Source organism: Oreochromis niloticus, linkage group LG4, assembly GCF_001858045.2.
Source record: "Oreochromis niloticus isolate F11D_XX linkage group LG4, O_niloticus_UMD_NMBU, whole genome shotgun sequence".
Classification (NCBI taxonomy): Eukaryota; Metazoa; Chordata; class Actinopteri; order Cichliformes; family Cichlidae; genus Oreochromis; species Oreochromis niloticus.
The window spans coordinates 30,946,962-30,961,113 of record NC_031969.2 but is presented as its reverse complement, the minus strand read 5'-3'; the positions used below and the strand labels follow the sequence as shown (position 1 = coordinate 30,961,113).

The 14,152-nt window shown below is 40.9% G+C and overlaps 1 protein-coding gene across 5 annotated transcripts; it reads right to left on the bottom strand.

Annotated features, from left to right (window-relative positions):
• Positions 1–230: 230 nt before the first annotated feature.
• Positions 231–13,254, bottom strand: map2k4a (mitogen-activated protein kinase kinase 4a). Of its 5 annotated transcripts, none has more exons than XM_005469051.3 (13): positions 12,843–13,254; positions 11,969–12,004; positions 7,390–7,443; positions 7,192–7,294; positions 6,927–7,101; positions 6,711–6,830; positions 6,503–6,622; positions 6,357–6,408; positions 6,148–6,275; positions 2,249–2,326; positions 1,255–1,403; positions 1,071–1,116; positions 231–972 (listed from the first exon to the last, which is right to left on the bottom strand). In XM_005469051.3, exons 1-13 carry the CDS (start codon positions 12,973–12,975, stop codon positions 859–861), a joined length of 1,308 nt encoding a protein of 435 aa, XP_005469108.1. In that variant the 5' UTR covers positions 12,976–13,254; the 3' UTR covers positions 231–858. The 5 variants fall into 5 exon arrangements, with proteins under 5 accessions (XP_005469108.1, XP_003442636.2, XP_005469109.1 ...); XM_003442588.5 differs by lacking the exon at positions 7,390–7,443 and adding an exon at positions 11,016–11,048 and having other exon boundaries at positions 12,843–13,253; XM_005469052.3 differs by lacking the exon at positions 7,390–7,443 and having other exon boundaries at positions 7,192–7,282; positions 12,843–13,253.
• Between the last annotated feature and the right edge of the window lie 898 nt (positions 13,255–14,152).

The following is a 14,152-nucleotide window of genomic DNA, read 5'->3' as shown; positions in this document are numbered from 1 at the left end:
CAAGTAAACAGAAGTAGTTAACAGTATTTGTACACCTCAAAAAGATGTTTAAAATTACAGTCTGAACATGTGAAAGTTTTGTGCTTTTGTAGATTCACTAGGAATTGTATGGCACGTGGCATAATTTAATATATTACATTTTTCTCCTTAAATAGCTGTCTTTGTGCAGGTGCAAGTCACCTGGATCCAGGCAGAACAGACACTGTAAGAGTAAAGAGGCAGAACACACCTTTAACCTTCTCTCTCTTTATTCATAAATCAGCTTAGAGTCCACTGCACAGCAAGCACTGAATGGACTGCGGGTCCAACATGACTCTGACTACCAACTGCTTTATACCCAGAGAAGCACAGTTCCATTAAGATACCAAACACGATGCTTTCGTTACATGAAGAGGTGGGAACATTTCACAAAGAGCATAATTCCAGTATGTCGAAGAGTCTCCATGATTTTTGGTTCTATAAATACAAGTTCCAGGGTTTTTTTTCCTGTCTTTAAATCACTGTTACTAAATCACTGAGATGTATCCTGATCAGGATGAGTCATGATTGATTGATTCAGCTGCTATTAATATTTAGGTGACTGTGCGTCTGTGCGTTTGTGAACAAGAAAGAAACAGAAGTGTGTTAATATACAGAAATGACTGAAAGGACACCACTTTTACTGCACGTGGTGCTTTTTTTTTCTTTTTTCTTTTAGGCTTTACAATTCTCTTTTTAACACTGCAATAACGGGACCGAGCAAATTTACACAAGGACTTTTTTTTTTTTTTTTTTTTTAAATTACTTAGTTATCTCTTTTTGATGCTGTCGTTGCAGAGTGGTTTATATTTATGGATGAGTTCCTGTTTCATCTTGCTATCAGTCCATATACATGGGGGAGCTGGGAGAGGCCGGCATCTGATCCATGATCCTGCAGACGTAACCGGCTACGTCGACTGAGCGCTCCTCGTACATCTGAATGAACGGATCTCTCTGAGGTGGATTAAAAAGAAACAAATTATTACATTAACTCAAATTCCTAGAAGAAAAATAAAAACATGAAAGGTTACAGTGACTTAACATGAACTCACCAGCAGCTCTTTGTACTTTGGCCTTTTTGATTCATCCTTTGTAAGGCTTGAGATGAAGATGAGAAAGCAGAGGTGTTAAATTATGGGAGGGTGCAGTTCAGTGATTAATCCACTGGGGGGCAGAAGAGAACACAGCACAGACTACAAAGAGACAGACATTCTTGTCTATGGAAGTCTTTCTTACCACACATTGACAAAGGCGATGAATTTGGGGGAGAAGCGCCTCTCCTCCGAGTTGCTGAGTTGCGGCGGGTCTCCTCTCACCACCTGGGTCAGCTGATCAAACACACTGTTCCATTTTGGGTAGGGAAACCGTCCCGTGGCCAGCTCATACTGAAACACATAGCAAGTTCAAGCACACTGAGAGCGGAGAACTACAAATATGGTGTAAATCTCAACATTTTCTGCAGAGTTTTATCATATTGCTTTATTTATTAATAAACATTTACTGCATAAAGCATCTTTGTTGTAGAGAAGACAGCAGAGGTGCTACTCTACACTATATTTAAATGTGCTAACGGTTTAAAGGTGAACTTCAGACCCTCCATGATTATGGTGCAGGTTTATTGCTCATACTGTATGCACTGTCATCATGGGCCTAATAAAAGAAAGGCTGCACCGTCTCTGGAAACCGTGAGGCTTTCAGATTGTGCAGCGATTGCCTTTTCTTCCTTTGTTCTGGTTTGTGTGTGCTGAAGGTGCTGCGTGAGGAAGCTGGAGCACCGAGTACAGAGAACCCTGTGCAAGCACAGGGAGAACGTGCAGCCTGCATGTGAATCCAGAACCCTCTTATTGTGAGGTTAGGATGCCAACCAATGTACCACCATATGAGATGTAATCCAAGAAGACTGGTTTTAGAACAAGTCTGCCACATTACCAAAACCAGTCACCACTGTTTTTTAAACTGTATCTAACAGTTTAACATTCCGTTTGCAAGAAATTTAAGTCTTGTTAAAGTATTTGGGGATTTTTTTGGGGGGAACCCCCCCTCCCATAGCTTAAGGCTGACTCTGTTTGCCTTCAATAGGGATTTATTGCAACGATGCCCTCTGTACACGTTCCTGTGCTTCAGTTTCTAGACCAAAAGAACAACATGCAAAATAAGTAATATAATTTCCACAGTCATTTGTCCAGGTTCTTTCAGGACCCGAACAAACGTAAGGAGAGCTAAAACTCACCAGTGTGATTCCCAAACTCCAGACATCTGAGCGGACATCGTAACCTTGCCGGGATGCGCTGGGGTCTATTCTCTCGGGCTAACAACAGAAACAGGAAGAAGCAAGCACCTTTAAATCGAACACTGATTTTCAAGGAAAAGAAAAGCTCATCAGGGGGTTTTAGTGATGGAAACATACTATAAACCAGCGGTCCCCAACCTTTTTTGCTCCACGGACCGGTTTATGGCCAACAATATTTTCACAGACCGGCCTTTAAGGTGTTGCGGATAAATACAACAAAATAAAACCAGTACCGCTACAAAAAAAAAGAACATTTATTGCTAACACACGGGAAAAGACCCAGGGAAACAGAGTTAACGATAAAACGTAAAAAAAAAAAATAACGATAAAAACCCTGAAAACCATAAATTTCACACCCGAGCCTCAACTCTCACGCCCCGGTACCAAACAGGACCGCTGCTATAAACCACACGTGTGTTCTTTAAAGATAAAGACAGTCTGAATCACTAACATATTAGCAAGTACATTATTCAAGTAATGTTCTGAGATGATGCATCTATGCTGTCGAACTGCTGAGACAGCCCCTGAGCAGGCTTATGCTCTGATCATAAGAGATAAACAGCGTGTGTCTTGGAGCCTTAGAAAAGGCATTAACGCAGCTTTGAATCACCTCCCAGGTTTGAAAGGTTTGCTCCTATAATGCAATAACTGAAAAATGTACTTTAGGTGCTGCAGGTCTTAGACACCACCAGAGGTCACTGTGAGTGTTCGGTTTAAAACCACACACCCTTTATTCCTCAGCATTAACAGAAAGAAAGCCCACAACATCCACAGTGCAAGGAGAGCACAAAGGATTACTTTAGTTTGGATTTTAGGATCTAACCCAAGTGTTTCTCTTAGATTTTCAGTTGCAGACAAGATGGTAAGAAAGAAATCTGTGTTTCCAAAACCAACAGCTAGCCCTGAGAGCACTAAACCAGCTCATCGTCTCTGGGCATGCTTTTGCCTGCACAACAGCATCCCATCAGCTCTGAGGTTTACGCACACAGCTCGCTGCCTCCTTCCTGCCTTGCGATGCTTCTTCTTCTGACATTATCAACCTTCACTTTGTCTCAGAGCCGCAGAACAGACACGGGAGCAAACTGCGTCAGAGAGCTGCAGAGGTCTCCTGCTGCAGCACTGAGAGGAGGAAGCACCTCGCTGGCCCATTTACAGGCCTGAATTAGAGGCTGATGTCACCCAGCTGAGTGGGACGCTCTGCGCTGCAGCAAGGCTGCTCGCATCTGCCAAGACTTTGTCTACACAACCACTGCACACAACGTTAGTGAGGAAATCTTTAGACAGCATTTTTTTTCATACCTGGGTTTTTCCTCTCCAGTAATCAGATTTGCATTTTGCCCTGAGAAACCAAACTTTATTAGGCTCTGAGCAAATCTGTAACAGCAGAATAACTGTGTGATACAACCACGACAGCATTCTTAGTCACAATCATCCACTACTAAACTACTGAAGTAAAAAGAAATTGGTTCAAATTTAATACTTTAATTAAGTATCTACAGAAAAAATAGAAAATTAGCCAAATTAATACAAACTTTATCATAACAACTAAACCTGTGAACAAGAGCTACTGGTCCTCTAAAGTCCAACGTCCACATGCATCCGGTACAGGCTATAGCCTGAGGTAAAGTGTGTGCTCTGTTCCCAGCTGCACCGAGGTCTGTTTTTCTACGTCACTGAGCCTGTAGTAACCAGCAGCACGGCGGTCGCACACCTGGTGTGTGTGCCAGCTGGAAACCAGAAACTGGAGCTGAGATTCCTGCACGCTGAGCTCACAGCCGTGGGAAGCTCCCGGGTGACTTGGTTCAAACAGAGTCATGAATGAAGCGCCCTGCCGCGGCCTTTGGGAGAGCGGAGAGCGTGCAGAGGAGGCGGCGTACCACCGGGTCCTAATATTGCCTAACCAAATTTAGAATGGAAACTGCTGCAGAGAAACAAGGAGGGCTAGGAGGTACGGAGGGTCAGAAGGAGGTGCCCCCCAGCTCACGTAACCTGCGGCAAAAATAACCTCAAACGATGATGTCACGATGAGATCACCTCTTTGAAAGCTTCAGTGTTGCATTCACACACGCAAGCATGTGTACGACACACAGTGTGATTAACGAGAATATTATCTGAGAAAAAACAATGTGAGAGATTATTTATCGTCAGCTGTCTGATCTGTACATTTAAAAAAAAATGTTCATCAGCATTTTAAATATTTTTTCCAAATAATAGCAACAGATCTGCAAATATTCTACTTAAAGTTTCATAAAGAACTAAAAATCCTTAGAAACACATATTAGACTGTTTCTTAAACAACTTATTTTTTCTCCTCTAACAGGATTTCACGTATTGAGGATGGTGTCTCTGCCACAGACTATCTGCTGTTAAGACCTTCATGTGATATAACAGGCTGAACTGTTGTAACCTCTGACTGTCTGAGGAAGTCGTTTACAGTCAGCACAAAACACAGGAGGAACATTCAAGACCGCTAACTTTCTTACTGTTTGAGCCAGATATGTGACATTATTTAAAATAACCAGTTAATAGTTGATTGGTGTTCATTGTAATTCTACAGGCTCAGTTCTTGGATTCTACAACGTATTAGAAACCTTTGAGACTCTGCTTCAAAAATTCTGCAATTTATCAGTTTTTTTCTGCAGATTTTTCAGCTGCACATTCATGCATCGACTACCCCATTCTACCACATCCCTGTGCTGCTAAATACCACATCCAATTAACCAGCACAACACACTCAAAATATGCTGAACACAGGTTACCACAAAAAAAAAAAAAAAGAAAAGGGAAGAAGCAAAACTTTTACAAAAGCAAAGCTTTTTAAATCCGGTCGGTGCAGTTTTTGAAATTAATGCTTCAAATAAGTACCTAGAGGTGCTTCAGCTCATTTCAGGGACTCTGATGTTTATGAAACCTGTTTGAAGCGATCGTTGCCGTGTGACTCGTGTCATTATCTCGTTGACAGCAGCCATTAGAAGATTGTGAACTGAGTCTATTACGAGATGGGCAATTTGCAGGAAAAACACAGTGAAGGTTCATTGTCTATCCCATCCCCAATCTCCCCAACTATCATTTACCCAAATGCATATTGTAGGGTATATTACAAGGTCTTTCTCAACCACTTTAAATTCAACTTTACTGGTGGCACTTTGTTTATTCAGTTATTCATAGTGCTCCAGTCAGGTATACAGAGAGCTGCATAAAAGCCAATTAGTTTTTCAGCATCCCATTAACCCACCTCTGTCCTGAACTAGACTCTTACTGTGAAAATTTCAAGATCAGCAGCTTCAGAGATACCAGAGTCTTTATATAAGGAGAAGACTTGAGGAGTCTTGAATAGAAATCTTAGCATGTTTCTATTTAGAGCTCTTCTGAGATGAGCAGGAACAGGAACAAAGATTTTCAGACCTCATTTAGACCTAATTTTCAGGTAAAATTGCCCCAAAAATGAGCCAATTTTGTGTTTTGTTTTGTTTTTTTTTAATTGAATTTTTCTAGTGATTATAAGTTGTTTTAATGTTTCATTGACCACTGAAATTAACGTTATTGGCTCTTTCCAAGTAGCCACACTTTCTTCCATAACAATAATGGAAATACACAATGACCAACATTAGAAGACACATTTTCTCCATCCTAATGTTTGACTCAAGCTGTGGGATTGTAGATGGTATATATTGGAACGTGGTTGGTTCACTGAGTAACAGCATGAATAAGCAGGTGATAAATAAAGTGGTCAGTGACTGCACTACTGGTTTGTCAGAGCTGTCATTTTCCATGAAGCTCAACGGACTCGAGCCGATTTGTGCCTCCCTTTACTTCGCTAACCTCATCCTGTTACTCACCGCCATGTACGGTCTGCAACCGGCATCTCTGGTTTTGGCGATGGAGTCCACCAGCTGACCGCTGATGCCGAAGTCACACAGCTTTATGTTGCCGTTCCTGTCCAGGAGGATGTTTGACGGCTTAATGTCTAAGTTAAGAGACACGGCTGGTGAAAAGACACGCAATGATCCAAATGCATTACAATGGAGAAAGTCTGGTATCCTCTTACCTCTGTGTATAATTTTCAAGTTTTCTTTTAAGTGGTTAAGCGCCTTCACAGTCTGTAATATGCAAAAACAGAGTTTAGCACAACAAGATGATAATCAGGCTTCTTATATGCAAAACATGAGGAAGACTCAAGTCCAAAAAACTTACAGCTAAAGTTATTTTTCCTAATATTTCTTCTGGAATCACATCATCTAACGAGCCATATACAAACTTGTAAAATTTGTCTAACGAGGTAGCCATAAGTTCCATACAAATCCAGCAGTCCCCCTGAAAAAAAACAAGGAATATTCAGTCACTTGTTTCCTTTGAGGTGAGACATAATCGTTCATTCTGTAACAAAGTGACTTTATTTCACCTCTCTGAACAGAGCACCGTAAAACTGCACGATGTAAGGACAATCACTACTTCTCATAACCACGTCCAAGTCCATCAGCAGCTGCTTCTGTTCTCTCTCGTCGACTGTCGATCGAATCCTCTGAAAATAACAAAATGCTTCCATACGTATCAAACAGACTCACAGACATCGCTCCATGTTCAGCTTTAGCTCAGACAGAGAAAGGGCAATCATCACCTTGACCGCCATGATCTGGTTACTCGGCTTGTGCACCATCTTGTTGACGGAGCCGTAAGCTCCTCGGCCGATCTCGCCCAGATCTTTGAGATCTTCGGCTGTGAAGTCCCAGTGCTGCTCTGGGGAGATCTTCAATTTTCCCGAGGACTCGATGCTGTGTGTCCTCAGCCTCTCTCTGAGGGGGAAGAAAGAAAGAGCCAGCAAAATAACGAGAAACCGGATGAACTACATTAACAGACACAAGCCTGGGGGAAAGCTCACTCACATGTGAGGGTTCTGGAAGGGCGGCCCGGCCGTGTTCAGTGTGAATCTAGTCATGGGTTTGATGGGAGGATTGGCAAAGTTCAGCTTCAGGGCTTTACGTTTACCTGAGCGAGAGAAACGTGAATCAAACACCGAGGAAATGATCAAACTCATCCCACATGACAGCTCCGAATGATCAGTGATTGAAAACGATACCAACCATGAAATGAGGCGACACAAGGACTGGGTAGATGATTAAATGCATCCCAACCTCCTGAAATCTATAGATGACATGCTTTTTATAGATTATTGGGATCGGAACTGGCAACCTCTGCATCACCTGCGTATTTACAAAAATACTCATCTGCAAGCCTTCGAACATATTGTTGGTAATTTCGCCAATTTTTCTAAACTCAGCTAGCCCATGAAAAGACCAAAGAGATGAGTGTGTGAGCGGTGTAGCATTTCGGTTTCTCAGCAGGATAACTAAAACAGTCATAGGCAGACTGGCATGACATTCTTTACCAGAGATTGAGCCAACTTAGAAATTATTACTTTCTGGAGTCAGTCCATTCATCCATTATCTTCCACTTATCCAAGTCAGGGACGTTCTTGCAGTGAGGTTCGAACCACTGCGCTGTGGATTCAATCCACATCCAGAAACTTTTGAAAGGGTTCTTTACGATTGCCAAAATGCACATCTCAATATTATAAGAAAACCTATTCCATTCAATTTTCTTTATGTAGCTTTAAATCACAACAACAGTCTTCAGACGACCCCCTATGAGCAAGCACTTGGTGACAGTGAGAAGGAAAAACTCCGTTTTAAAAGGAAGAACTCTCCGGCAGAACAAGGCTTCTTTAGGTAGAAGGGAAAAAAGGAAAATAAATATTAAGGATAATTTGGAAAAAGTCTAATGTTTAATGTCTAATGTCACCATCTTGAGGTTCTCAACAAAATAAAAAAAATTCAAACTTCATGAATTGCAGGGCCCCAGTTTTACAGATTTATTGCATTCATCTTCATCAGACAACAATGCAAATAGCACCACCTGAGGTCACATGCTTCTAGTCACATGGATGTTGTTACCAACTGGAACATGAAGACAGGGGTAAACAAATCTGTCTTCGATATACTTCTGGATCCAGGGATTCAATCCATGCATGCTGCAGAGAGAATTTTCATCCCCAGTGGAGGTATGCAGTCTCAAACTGCACAACAGCATTAGCATGAACACACAGATTGGGGTTTATTGGATTAAGATAGGATTAATCCACCAATGAAAACAGTCCACAACAAACGAACAACTTTTACAGTTTAAATAATGTCTGCTTAAAACCACACTGGCTGTAGCTTTTAGGAAATCGATAAAAACACAGGCCGTTTTTATTTCTATTCAGGTTTTCATTAGGAAGAACTAATGCTGACAGCTCAGTCAGTTACTTTTGGTCTTTTCATGGGAACAATATAACCCTCACCCAACCACATTTGTCATAAAGCTCATAATAATGGAATTTAAAAAAAATATAGTGGTATGATAAAATGCATTCTAAAGTCAGAAGTTTTATATGTTTGCAGTACTAGATTGTCTTTGTACGGGAAGCAGACAATCCTGTAATATTTCCATGTTGCAATACAGACAGGGTTTTTCCTGGCTGACTAGGCGCTTAAGCATGACTGAGCAACAAACAGAAGGCAATGAGTTATCTTGATTAAAAGGTCAGCGCACTTTCCTAATGTTTGTATTTTTTGTGATTTGGAAATGGACAAAAAAGTCTGATAAAAAAAGTTTACTTGGAAAACCAAGTGAATGAATCTCTTTTTGAATAAATCTACTATAATCAAAAAAATGCAAAATAAATAAATAAATAAGTGAGTGAAGCAATCTCACTGACTCAACTGCAAATTTTAAAAGCAGGCTGACACTGGTGTACAGTCAGTTGCCAGTTTAGTATCATTAGCTAAAACTGAAATGGTCTACTTGAGCAGTCCTGCAAAAAATCCTCCCTCGTGAAGGTCGTTCAGACAGCTGTTCTAAGCACTCAATGTTGCCTCATCAAAACAATCAGGGTAAATCAAACAACAGAAACACCAATCATTCCCCTCCATTATGTCCTGGAGAACGTAATATAATGGGTATATATCTTTATAATTTACAACTCATACATTGAAAAGCCCCGCCTCTTTACTAAGTAAATCCAACATCTCCATTATGACACTTGATGATGTATAATAATCTTAAAAAAAAAATTAAAAAAAAAAACACCTTAAAAGTGAAAGAATGAAGATAAAGTTTACTTTCAGGGAAATCTATGTTATTGCTTTACACAGGTGTTTGACCTGCAGGTACTGATATAAATGTGGTGGTCTAATAATAGAAAAACCTGTCGGTATAATGCATACTTGAGTTAAATCCAAAGTCATCTGGTCCTCTGTTACCTGTGACATTCTCCAGAGACCAAAGACACAAAATAACCAAGCTCGATTGGATGACGACACCTTTCAACTCAGGGTTTAGGGGGCCACAACAGCAGAACATGGCCTAAGAATAAGTTTTCCCCGACTGGAGACTCTGCCAGACGACCCTCAATCTGCAGTTGGATGCGACAGACCTCAGACACAAGCTCTAGCTTCTTTCTTCACAAGAGGGGTGGTGTTCCATGTCCCTAACACCAGTCAGGGCAGCCGTGGACCAGACTACAAGGGCCCCCACTCAATCCGCAAGTAACCAAACCCCTACAGCTCCTCACGCAGTTGGTAGGAGTCACAGCGGGTACTATGAAGAGGAGGATTTACTGCAGGACTGCTAGGTTAGACCGTTTGGCTGTACAGAACAAATAAAAAAGCAAATGAATGCAAACTAGGCACAAAAACCAGTGAGAAATGATCATGTCACCGTTTATGTTTCTCATAATCATAACTTGCATTACCATCTGGCTTTGTGCAAAACTCAGAATTTAAAGACTCAAATTTCCAAAGCATGTCAACAGTAGATGAAAAAATACCCAGACACTGATGTTGATGCAGAGACAGAAATTCAGCATGCTGCTTAAACCACCTCCACTTACAATGCAAACAGACCAACCCAAAGATAAACATGAAAGAGGGGGGGTAGACAGAAAAAAAATAAAATGAAATATATATTTGGAAACATGCTCCTCAGGCCAACTGCTCTGATTTCACCTTGAATCGAAGGACAGCTCACTCCACCCAAATACCACAGGAATGCGAGTGCTAGGTTTCAATGGAAGAAGTCGTGTGAAATGACAACTTCACAGTGTGCGTACCTTGTCTCGACAAGAAAGGGCTATGCTGGAGTGCACCAATGCCAAGGGGAGGGAAAAAAAGTAACACACACACTTATACAGGCACTACTTATGCTGGTTAGTTGCACACTGAAAACCAGCCACGTAGAGCTTCCATTGCACTTTTTAAACTGGTGTTTCTTTGCTTGGCAGAAGGGGGGGGTCCGTTGAGAGATCGCGTGCCAAAATATCAATGGAAGCTCTGAATTTTAGGCTTGTGCCGACGAGAACAGACACGCTTTTCCTGGAAGTGTGTCTGACAAAAAAATAAAAATAAAAGTCTTTTTGCGCAGCACAAAAATCCTGACGTGGACAAAACAAACATTTCTATAACTGCATGCGTCTGTAGCCTGGTATATCCTGATATCTGACAAGGTCATATTAAAAGCATCAGGTACCGGCACAAGCCTACTTGAACCCATCAGAAGTTTTGACTCAGATTAGTGAAGAACAGCAGGACAGACTCCCCCATACCAGACTGTCAGGCGGAAACAAAGGGATGAGAACTGTTGGTGCTGAAGCAAAAGAGATTTGGCTTACTTGGGGGAGCTCCAGACAGGTTTATCTGAAACCCTAGAGGTGAGAAGACAGCTTTTTATTTTTATTATATTTCACCTTCCATATGCCAGCCTGTGTTATATACCTCAAGAGATAGACTACTACTTTGTCAGTTTTGACTTTAACATCCCAACAACTCAAAAGCCAGAGAAGCAATTTACAAAAACTGCCCTGGCTTTAGTTTCGGAGCTGTCAAACATTCGGGTGCATCTATCGCAGGTTAAATGCATTTCCTGGATGGCAATGCACTGGCATGCATGCATGTTTATGAAACAAGCACTTGGAGCAGGATGAGGTGTCAGTCAGTGAAGGAGGAAAAATGGCCTGCAGGTAAAACTAAAAAGGAACGAGCATGACTTACAATGAAATTACAGTGAAATTATTTGAACTTAAAAAAAAAAACAAAAAAAAAAAACACCAACTGTGTGCATAAATAAAACACTTTTGTTTTTCCTCTTAGGGCAGCTCACCATCCATCAGCATCACGGGAGGAGTTAGGAATCGTTAGTTAGCAGCATTAAAATGAAAGATGAAATACAGTCAGGGAAAAGTAAACAGAGACAGGATTACGTGACGTAAATGTGAATATAAAAATCAAACAATCAAAGCACTTGAAGGTTATGTTATCGCTAACGTTAGGCTTAATTAACGTGGCATCAAGTTTATTATTGTGACAGCTACAAGGGCTGAAAAATGAGCATGCATCTCATTTACACTGATTACATTAAAATGAAATACACCTAATTCCAATCAAGCAATATTCTCCTTCATGATTCAGGGATTCTTACATCAGTATATTATGAGATTTTATTTTCTAAATCAGAGTATGTAATAGCCGTTTCATTTTCCCAAGAATTTACTATCCAGATTAAACACTGTATTTTTAAAGTCATCTGCTTATCTGACTCTACTAAGTCAAGGAAGTGTGTAGCTACCTGTTTCACTCTGACATCTCCAGCAGGTGTTGGACTCTGAAAGTTAAAATGAGAGACTGTTTGTACAAAAACCACAGCATAGGTAATGAGCATTTTCGTGTGGTGGTGCGGGGAAAGCCTTCACTACTGCCTGCACAAGCAAGTATGGAGATGTGCTGCACGGAGTTGCATAAACCTGCTGCTTAATAGATCTGCAAATAATGCATCCAATATAACTAAACTCCAATAACGAATCCAGCTATTTAACTTGCGTTATTTCCATCAACGTACAGCAAATATTTCTGAGAAAATCTTAATCGTAGGGCGTTTTGATAAAGTCAGCCTACGTGACACTAACATAACTGAGGTGCAAGCCACCGTGTACGTGTGGAAGATCATCTTGAATGTCAAGAGTGCTGCAACCCAAGTGCATTCAGAAACACTGCTCTAATCTAAGCTGAACAGTGTCCCTCCACTGTCTGTGTTATTTACCAACATAAATATTTTTAATAGGTTTATGTGCGATAAAGAAATATCACCGCTAGCTAAAATTGCCTGTTTTTGTAATGCAACTTGGCGAGATTATGTCCAGGCAACAGAAAAACAGGATGCAACGGGGCAATAAAACACCAAAAAATGGTAACAAGGACATTTAGCTCGTTAGCAAAGAAATTATAAATTGATTATTTTTCCAATTGGTGAACTCGGAAATAACAGCTCTCCTGTCTTGGGGGGGAATGCTAGTCCGCTCCGTTGGGAATGTTTTTCAGTCCTGGGAGTAGCCTGAGCCTCCCACGGCTAGCCTTGCTAACATTAACCTTCACTGCAGCAGAATGTGAGCCCTCCCCTCCTCCTCCAGCTTCACCAGAATATTTTCCCACCGCCTCCCACTTACCCTGCATGCTGCTCATGGTGGTAATGTGCTGGGACTGGGACTGGTGCTGCTGGTGTGCTCCTGCGTTGTTGCTGCTGGGTGTTGTTGGGTTGTTAGGGCTGGGAGTCGCCATTGTTGTGTGTTTGAATTCCATCAGCAGCACCCGGAGCTGCAATGCAGAGACTCGGAGAGCAACTTCACTCCCTTCCTCACGGCCACTCTAACCGCTGCTAGGCTAACAGCCGCAAAAAAAGGCAGGCAGCGGCGCTTGAAATGCCGTAAATTGCTACAGCTTTTTAAAACGTCACGGCTACGTTAAAGGCCACCTTTGAACCAACGTTAACAAAAACAAACATCCAGCCAAGCTAGGCTAACTAAACTGGCTATCCCAGAGGCTTTACGACCCGCAATCAGCTGACCAAATGACACTGACATGTCAACACCCACTGTAGGGAGGGCTAATAGTGCCAACCTGAAATGCGTCAATAAATAATTCATTATCCGTGACAGGAATTAATAACAATTGGAAATAAATTACTTAATTTATAATTAATTATATTATCATCATTAAAGGGTTACAATATCATTTAAAACATATTTAATTATTCTTTTTTAATTGTTTGACTATTTATTTAGTAATTGATTAATATTTACAAAGCACATAATAGATCTAATTAGTGTCTTTCAAAATATGTGCCCATTTTATAAGCAACTTTAAATGACCCATTATTGCAAAATTCTTTTGAAAAGGCATAAAACACTGGACTCATTTGGAAGAAGGTGGTGAAAAACTGTACACCAGTATATTAGATATAATATAATAATTAATCAACAGACTGTTCTGCAGATCTCTCTTAAAAACACTATAAATGTGTACATAACTCTCACTTCTCATTAAAAAAAAACCCCACATCATATTTGTTTGTTTGTTTGTTTGTTTGAAAAGTGAAAAGGTTATGAGTTTTTTCCCTAAAATATTTTCAGTGTCAGTTCATTATATGAACATCAGGTATAAAGACAAGCAAGTCTGATGTATACCTGATGTATACCTGATGAAGCGATTAACACCTCACGACCAGCTCCCGATCATCAATCGTATGGTTGCAAGAAAATCAAACCTGTTTGAAATCCTGTTGCCCCTCGTGAGGGTGTCAATACAGCCTCTCACACTGCACACTCGCAAACACAGAAATGGAAGTGAAAAAGACAGAGTAGAATGACAGTGCAGTGATCTGGACACAAGCGATGGAGGCACAACTTGTAGAACTTTGGCAAGCTCATCCAAGCCTTTTCGAAGTGGCCTAACAAAATTATCATGACCAAAACAACCT

Coding starts and splice junctions, on each gene's coding strand:
- map2k4a (XM_005469051.3), bottom strand. CDS start 12,975: ATGGAATTCAAACACACAACAATGGCGACTCCCAGCCCTAACAACCCA. Junction 7,444..11,968: donor GAGATGTCAGAGTGAAACAG/GTAGCTACACAC, acceptor TATAGATTTCAG/GAGGTTGGGATGCATTTAAT. Junction 6,409..6,502: donor TAGGAAAAATAACTTTAGCT/GTAAGTTTTTTG, acceptor TGCATATTACAG/ACTGTGAAGGCGCTTAACCA.